This window comes from Zea mays, chromosome 8, assembly GCF_902167145.1.
Source record: "Zea mays cultivar B73 chromosome 8, Zm-B73-REFERENCE-NAM-5.0, whole genome shotgun sequence".
Classification (NCBI taxonomy): Eukaryota; Viridiplantae; Streptophyta; class Magnoliopsida; order Poales; family Poaceae; genus Zea; species Zea mays.
In genome coordinates this window covers 4,670,979-4,679,897 of record NC_050103.1, presented here as the reverse complement: position 1 = coordinate 4,679,897, position 8,919 = coordinate 4,670,979, and the positions used below count along the sequence as shown (strand labels likewise).

Genomic DNA, 8,919 nt, shown 5'->3' with positions numbered 1-8,919 from the left:
ATCATCAGTTAATCATAGACTCCCCGTTTTAGTTTCACTCACTCTTTCGCGCTATTCCAGCCCTTTGAAGAAAATTTTGTTGTTTAATAAGCGGCAGAGTTGTGGGGATTGCTATAGCAGTTACCTGCCAGTGTCTAGCTAGCTATAGCTTATATTGTACAGGCAAGGCAATCATCCTAACAGCCCAGCTGCCTGCCGCACCTGACCTCACCGTCCCCTGCTCAAAACCAACAATCCTTCCTTTCCATACATGCACTACACCCACTTCCGTTCCTGCAGCTATATATATATATACCACCACCACATTCCCATCTTACGAAACCATCCACACGAGAAGAAGAAGAAACAAGCCATACCATAGCACACACCAAAGGTTACTCAGTCACATGGCAACATCCAGCACGGGCTGTCTCGTCTTGCTCTGCCTTGCGTCTCCCCTCCTCCTCCTTCCCAGTGCGGTGGTCCTTGGCCACCCATGGGGTGTCGGCGGCGGCGGCTTGTCCCCACAGTTCTACGACCACTCGTGTCCCATGGCGGAGAAGATTGTGCAGTCCGTTGTGGCGCAGGCTGTGGCCAAGGAGACCAGGATGGCGGCGTCCTTGGTCAGGCTGCATTTCCATGACTGCTTTGTCAAGGTACGTTACGTAAACTCTGCCGCCCTCTGATCTGCTTGTGTTCTTCGTTACATGTACATTGCTCTGACGACGACGCAGCTATGAGGCTAGCTTCATGCTGCAGTACACGCGCTATGACAGGTTAGCGATACAAGAAATCCTACCGTTTCAAACAAACATGAGAAGTTAAGCAAAGATATATGAATGGATGGATGAATCCATTATATTACTAGCTTTGGCCGCTGTATAAAACCAGCAACTTGAAATTATATGAATGTTCTGGCTAACCTTCTCTAGTTACTATTGATTGATGAGAAATCCTACCGTTTCCCATGCCACCAGCACTACACTACTCTCTGTGTCCTGGTGACATGACCGAGCCAGTACACTGACTGATTAACTATGTTGCTCTCCTTTTTCGAGTGCTACTCCACAAGATGTCCTCGGCCTCTCTCTCTCTCTCTCTTTGTTGCGACCCACACGAGAAGATGTTTTACTTAACTCTAGTGCACAATGATTGAAGCTCCTCTGTACTAGCGTGTGCCCTGCCTAATCTCTTTCGCAAAATGTGTAGGGCTGCGACGCTTCGGTGCTGCTGGACAACAGCAGCAGCATCGTTAGTGAGAAAGGGTCCAACCCGAACAGGAACTCCATCAGGGGGTTCGAGGTGGTAGACCAGATCAAGGCTGCTCTCGAGGCTGCCTGCCCGGGCACAGTCTCCTGCGCCGACATTCTCGCCCTCGCCGCTCGTGATTCCACCGCCCTGGTACGTGATCAGCAGCCCTGTGACCCTGTCCATCCTTAAGGCTCACCATAGCTTTGGCAAAGTGAGATCTTTTTTTTTTCTTCCCTCAACTCTAACCTGCGTAGCGTAGGTTGGTGGCCCATACTGGGACGTGGCGCTTGGGCGGAGGGACTCGCTGGGCGCAAGCATCCAGGGCTCCAACAATGACATCCCAGCCCCCAACAACACGCTCCCCACCATCATCACCAAGTTCAAGCGCCAGGGCCTCAATGTCGCTGATGTCGTTGCCCTCTCAGGTGCCTGACTGACTGACTGACTGACTCTACCATCTGTTGTCCTTCGTTACTGACCAACGACTTGACGTACACTCATGTCACACACACAACACCGTCACCATGCAATGCATGCATATGCAGGCGGTCACACCATAGGCATGTCTCGGTGCACCAGTTTCCGGCAGAGGCTGTACAACCAGACAGGCAACGGCATGGCCGACAGCACGCTGGACGTGTCCTACGCCGCGCGGCTGAGGCAGAGCTGCCCCCGCTCTGGCGCCGACAGCACCCTCTTCCCCCTGGACGTCGTCGCCCCAGCCAAGTTCGACAACTTCTACTACAAGAACCTCCTGGCCGGCAGGGGCCTTCTCAGCTCCGACGAGGTTCTGTTGACCAAGAGCGCCGAGACGGCGTCCCTCGTCAAGGCGTATGCCGCCGACGCCGGTCTCTTCTTCCGCCACTTTGCGCAGTCCATGGTCAGTATGGGCAACATCTCGCCGCTCACTGGGTCACAAGGTGAGATCAGGAAGAACTGCAGGAGGCTCAACAGCGGCCACTGAGGTCGGTCGCTTTATGTGCGTGGTGCTGCTGGTGGCGTGTTTTGTTTGAATAAGAAAGCATGGCTGTGGTTTTATCAGATGCTCTGGTTTTTTTTTTGTGTGTGTGTGTGTGTTTTATTTAAACACATTGTAAAATGTGTGTCTATTAATTAATAACTCAGTATATGAGATGAGTTCATTCTTCGGTTGCCATAGATCTGATTATTTGTTGTGCTGTTTAACATGGTGAGAGATGAAAAGGTGCGAGTGGCCAAGTGCAAGATGCAACAACTTCCTACTGACTTGCTTAAAAACCAAATGGTAACAATTGTTCAGGCATATCCACCAAATCCGTCCTAAACCATATCACGAGAGGATCATGATTCCTTCCGACGGATCTCTCGTGATCCCTATCCACCAAATCAGAATAGCACGAGGATACCTTCCATGGATCTCGTCGTGATCCATATCCACCATAGCAGTCCTAAACCATATTGAACCATCAAATATTCACAACCATATACTCGGTGCCGTGGTCAACCAGCAGACACTCCCTCAACTCCTGTGGAAAGTGGGATCTGTTTGGATACGGTGTCTGTTTCAGGAAGTGAGCACAGTTTTGCTTCTGATGATGGGCACGTCCTTGGCTTTGCTATTGCCTCCTGTCTAGACTTCAAATGTTAGACCAGATATCCAAGAGGCCTATCACACCGGATGTTCTTCCAATGACAGCTAGCTAAGAATCAACCCGAGACTATTATTAGATAGCGCAGGATGTTTCTGATATTGTCATTGACAAAGTACGTGTGCAACAGTCTTTCCGTGTAAAACAGTTTTCCTTTTTTTCCTGGAATATATGTGTTGACACCTTTTTAGAGGCGCCAATTACTCAAGAGAACCAGCGGCGGTGCTCTCTGGTCAGGCGCGGACGGTCCGCGACACAGGGCCGGACGGTCCGCGACCTGGCGCGAGGCGGCGGTGCTCTCTGGTCAAGCGCGGACGGTCCGCGGCACGGGGCCGGACGGTCCGCGACCTGGTGCAGGAGCTCGGGTTCCCTGCCTGACGGCCGGACGGTCCGCGCCCTAGGGCCGGACGGTCCGCGCGTGCGCAGGGGCGGCGGAAATCGCCGGCGGCGGCCTGGATCTCGCTCCCGGGAGGGACCCCGTCGGGGAGGAGAGATCCTAGGGGTTGTCTAGGCTCGGGCCGGCCGACCTAGACTCCTCCAATCGGCGTAGAGTCGAAGAGAGGCGGAGAATTTGGGGATTGAGAGGCTAAACCTAAACTAGACTAGAACTACTCCTAGGATAAAATGCGAATAAAAGTTGTATTGATTCGATTGTTGATGATTACAAATCGGCCGTAGACCTCTCTATTTATAGAGGAGGGGGGCTGGACCCTTTACACAACTGATTCCGAGCTAATCCCGCGAATATAGCTAACAACCGTAGCACAAAACTCGGAACCCTAATCTGTTCTGCGCACGCGCGGACCGTCCGGCCCACAGGCGCGGACCGTCCGGACCGCGGACCGTCCGGCCTCAGGGCCGGACCGTCCGCTTGCTCATTTTTGGTTCGAACATATGCCCCCCTGCCTTTTGGTGGAGCTGGGCGAACCAAAAGCAACTAACTCGATGTGATCACATCGGTTGTCTTAGGCATCTTGCCACATACTAGGATGGTACTGTTTGAGGAAACGCCCATTCAAAGCCTTTGGTAAATCCTTGCCTTGTAATGTTTGTAGCAAATAGGCGTTACCAGACATTACCTGTTTTACTTTATAAGGACCCTCCCAGCTTGGCGACCATTTTCCAAACTTCCGGTCTTTATTCCTTAGAGGCAAGATGGTCTTCCACACCAAATCCCCTACTTGAAATGACTTTGCTTTGACCTTCTTATTGTAGGCCCTGGCTACCATGATCTTGTCCTTTTCTATTGCTCTCAAAGCTATCATCCTCTTGTCGGTCACCTCATCAATATTATCCATCATTGAATTATAATAATCAGTAGCAGTTAGATCATTTTGTCTGGCAAACCTAACAGCATTCAAACTTATTTCCACAGGTAACACTGCTTCCTGCCCATAGACAAGCTCAAAAGGAGATACTTTAGTAGCACTATGTTTAGATATTCTATGAGCCCATAAAGCTTCAGACAAAATCTTATGCCAATGTTTAGGATTATCAGATATCTTCTTCTTTATCAAATTAATCAATGTCCTATTACTAGACTCGGCCTGTCCATTGGCCTGAGCATAATATGGAGACGAATTAAGCAGCTTAATTCTGTATAATTCAGCAAATTCACGTACCTCCTTTGACATAAAAGAAGTACCTTGATCTGTAGTCAAGGTCTGGGGAATGCCGAATCTATGAATAATATGCTCAGTTATGAACTCAATTACCTCCTTGTGCGTCATGTTCTTTAGAGCAACGGCTTCAGTCCATTTGGTGAAATAGTCAGTGGCAACTAACACAAACCGATGCCCCTTTGATGATGAAGGATGAATTTCTCCAATAAAGTCTAATCCCCATCCTCTGAATGGCCAAGGCTTGATGATAGGATGTAATTCGGCTGCAGGGACCAACTGTAGGTCGCCGAATTTTTGACACACTTGGAACCCCTTGTAGTACTTGAAACAATCAGCTGTCATACTAGGCCAATAAAAACCAGACCTTCGCAACAACCACTTCATCTTTGGAGCTGATTGATGGGTACCACAAATTCCTTCATGTACTTCGGCCATGGCTAATATAGCATCATCTGGGCCCAAGCACTTAAGCAGGACATCATTAACCGTTCGGCGGTAAAGTTCATCACTCATCAAAATATACTTGAAAGCTGTTCGCCGAATGTTCTTATCTGTCCTGATATTGGGATTTTGCAAATAATTAAGTATAGGTGTCCTCCAATCACTTGCATCGGCTTCATTGTCAGCCGAATCGATTAAGAGAACCTTTCTGGTAACCTCGGACGGTCCGGCGTCAACACGCGGACGGTCCGCGACCTGGGAATTTGGCTCTGCACTGGTTATCAGATTTTCAGTTTTGTGAAATTTCCCTCTCTTTATCTGATATCCTGATGCATCTTGTGCCAAGTCGTTAGCTCTATGATTCTCAACTCTAGAGATATGCCGAATACTGAACTCGTCAAAAGAATGGATTATGCTCCAACATTTCTCAAAATAACTATTTAGAGTACCATCAAGACATTGATATTCTTCTAACACTTGTTGGACAACCAGCTGAGAATCACCAAATACCTTCACATGTTTTACTCCCATACCATTTAAAAGTTCTAAACCGAATAGGAGGGCCTCATATTCAGCTTGATTATTAGTGCAATACGTTTTCAATCGGCTAGAGAAGTCAAAGGAGACATTACTTGGTGAAACAAGCACAATGCCAATTCCTTGCCCTTCATTGCAAACCGATCCATCAAAATATACAGTCCAAGGAGTAATAGTGAGGTATGATATGTCTAGTTCATGAATATCATTAACCCGATGTTCTACAATAAAATCCGCTACGACTTGACCTTTCATAGATTTCAATGGTTCATAAGCCAAGTCATATTCTATGAGTGCATAAGCCCACTTACCAATTCTACCACTCATAATTGGGTTATGCAACATGTACTTGATTACATCGGCTTGACCAGAAACAGTGCAATGACTAGACAGTAAATAACATCTACATTTGGTGCATGCATAAAACAAGCATAAACATAACTTTTCAATAAAAGTGTACCTTGTTTCAGCATCCACCAACCTTCGGCTTAGATATGTCACCACATGCTCCTTCCCCTCAGTTTCTTGTGTCAGAACAGCCCCAATAACCTTGTCTTCAGCTGCAATGTATAATCTGAATGGTGCTCCTACTTGTGGTGCTTTTAACACGGGAGCCGAAGACAAGTATTTTTTAATGAGATCAAATGCTTCCTGCTGCTCTGCCCCCCAAGTGAATTCAGCATCATTCTTAAGCCGAAGGATAGGGGTGAAGGCATCAATCTTCCCGGCTAAGTTAGAAATAAACCTTCGTAAATAATTCACCTTGCCGAGAAACCTCTGCACTTCGACCTTACACGTCGGAGGCCCCACATTCCGAATAGACTTGATTCGGTCAGGGTCTATTTCTATACCATGTTCATGGATGACAAATCCTAAAAACTTACCAGCTGACACTCCAAAAGCACATTTACGTGGGTTCATTTTTAAACCATACCGACGCATTTTATCAAAGGCTTTGCGCAAATCAGCTATATGAGAACTAAACTCAGCCGATTTGACTACAATATCATCAATGTAGACTTCCACGGTGTTTCCTAACAACTCATGGAAGATCAGATTCATAGCCCTCTGATAAGTAGCACCAGCATTCTTAAGACCGAATGTCATGACAACCCATTCAAATAAACCAATGAAGCCTGGACATATAAAGGCCGTTTTAGACGCATCTTCTTCGGCCATGAAAATCTGATTATATCCGGCATTACCATCAAGGAAGCTAATAATTCTATTTCCTGATGCATTATTGATTAATGTGTCGGCTATGGGCATGGGATATTCATCTTTAGGAGTTGCTTTATTTAAATTACGAAAATCAATGCATACTCTAAGCTTACCTGACTCCTTCTTCTCCACCGGCACAATATTGGAGACCCACTCTGCGTATCTGCAAGGCCTAATAAAATTAGCTTCTAGCAGCCGGTGGATTTCGTCCTTGATTCGTGGGAGAAGATCTGGACGAAATGTTCTAGCTTTCTGCTTGAAAGGTCTGAAACCAGGCTTAATAGGCAGCCGATGTTCGACAATTTCTCGGCTTAGTCCAGGCATTTCAGTGTAATTCCAAGCAAAACAATCTGAATATTCCTTCAATAGACCGATCATCTCATTTCTAGAATCGGTCTCCAGGGTCTTGTTTACAAAAGTCGGCCTTGGAGTTTTACCATCTCCTATGTCAATCTCCTCCAAAGGATCGGCCGATGTAAACCCCTGTCCTAGTTTATCAAGATCTCTGAATTCCTCTATCATGTCCCCCACAGAGGAATCAGATGATCTTTGTGTGATTGCGGACTTTCCGGTCTCGTGGACCGGATCATCCGTAATACTGTCTTTTCGCTGTGGTAGATGTTCGGTCTTAAAGTCCAAACTCTTTTGTGAAAGACCAGACCATCCGGCCTTGGCGGCCGAACTGTCCGTGACCAAAGACTCATGAACTTTGTGTGTATTCATCATTTAACTTTATTTAGGATTTAGCCGATTCTCCATCGGCTCTAGCATTACAGGAATGAAACCTTTCTTATCTATACTTATGAATTGATAATCAGAAAAAGTCTACTCCTGTGAGACATGTAGCAGTCTCATAAGTCCAGAGTACAGGGGCATCGGCCACAGCGATGCAGGCCGATACATCAGCATGTACTTGTTCTATGTCATCGCCTACCCATTGTATCAGCATTTGATGTAATGTAGAAGGTATACATTGATTGGCGTGAATCCAATCTCTGCCTAGGATTAAGCTGTAATTTCCTTCTACATCAGCGACAAAGAATGCAGCAGCAAGGGTCTTAGTCCCGATGGTTAATTCAACGGACGTGACTCCCCTGGCTTTGATCGAACTATCAGTCCCAACACCGCTGAGGGTCATGTTGGTCTTGACAAGTTCGTCATCTTGTTTACCTAATTTTCTGTATAATGAATAAGGCATTAGATTTACAGCCGCCCCTCCATCTACCAACATCTTAGCAATCGGTATCCCATCAATGTGGCCGCGCACGAAGAGCGGCTTTAAATGATTTACCGATTCTTTTGGTTTAGTAAAGGCGACTTCTTTAGGACCAAAATCAAACTGGGAAACAACAGGTTCATCGTCGCCGATAATAGTACAATCGGCAGAAAATGTAATAATATTTACATCCATACCTGGGTGTTCTGGAGAAGCCTCGTAGTCGACCAGGTCTTCTCCCAGCAGGTCGTCCTCTTCCATTGATGTTGTCGTGTCGGTGGAGGCTTCCTGGTGAACGGCGGACGGTCCGCGTGCGGTGGCCGGACGGTCCGCGCCTGGTGCAGGTTGTCCAGAGACTTCCTGGTGAACGGCGGACGGTCCGCGCGTAGGGGCCGGACGGTCCGCGCTTGGTGCAGATTGACTTTCTATTTCTGTGGCCGTTTGTTTTTTCTCAACGACCTTCGGTCTCCATTTCTTTTGCGGTGGCGGGTATAATGGATGTGTGTCATTAAATGTCTTTTCCGCCTCCTTCTCCTGGCTCTCCTTTGCTCTTAGGCGCTGTAATTTTCTCTTTTGGGATCGTGTCAATCCCGCTGGGCACCATCGAGGCATGGAGTATTTTGGATCGGCTGTTTTGATGGTAGCCGTATCCTTTTCGGTTGCGTTGGCCGATTCGCCGAAAATCATCGGCCCTTTATTGTCTCCCTGTATGACAACATCTGCGGTGCCTATTTTGATGATGTCCCCTTTTGTTGTTTTTTGAGTTGCTGCAGGCATATGCCCCCCTGCCGGATTGGTCGGCCTTGAAGGCCGAGTAGTCCGGCAATCCTGTTGGGTTTGTGCCTGGTGACCGGATTGAGCAGTGCTCAATCGGTCTTGTACTGGTGGCGTCAACCTGTTGAAAACAGATGTTTGGGGTGCCCCCCAGGCGGGGTACTGTGGCATCCCAAATGGATATGGCGGCATGCCCCACATTTGATTTGGGACGTATGGCGGAGGTAAATATGTGTACGGATATGGCATA

General features: G+C 47.5%; 1 protein-coding gene across 1 annotated transcript; it reads left to right on the top strand.

The window, feature by feature from the left end:
* Positions 1-222: 222 nt before the first annotated feature.
* On the top strand, positions 223-2,375 carry LOC100216875 (peroxidase 72). Its single transcript, NM_001143264.1, has 4 exons — positions 223-635; positions 1,189-1,380; positions 1,490-1,655; positions 1,776-2,375. The coding sequence occupies exons 1-4, from the start codon at positions 387-389 to the stop codon at positions 2,192-2,194; spliced, it is 1,026 nt and encodes a 341-aa protein (NP_001136736.1). The 5' UTR covers positions 223-386; the 3' UTR covers positions 2,195-2,375.
* The last annotated feature ends 6,544 nt before the right edge of the window (positions 2,376-8,919 follow it).

Bases quoted from the DNA above. Each gene is read 5' to 3' on its own strand.
- LOC100216875 (NM_001143264.1), top strand. From the start codon at position 387: ATGGCAACATCCAGCACGGGCTGTCTCGTCTTGCTCTGCCTTGCGTCT. The intron at 636-1,188 runs GTACGTTACGTA...CAAAATGTGTAG, and splicing joins TCCATGACTGCTTTGTCAAG to GGCTGCGACGCTTCGGTGCT. The intron at 1,381-1,489 runs GTACGTGATCAG...TGCGTAGCGTAG, and splicing joins CTCGTGATTCCACCGCCCTG to GTTGGTGGCCCATACTGGGA.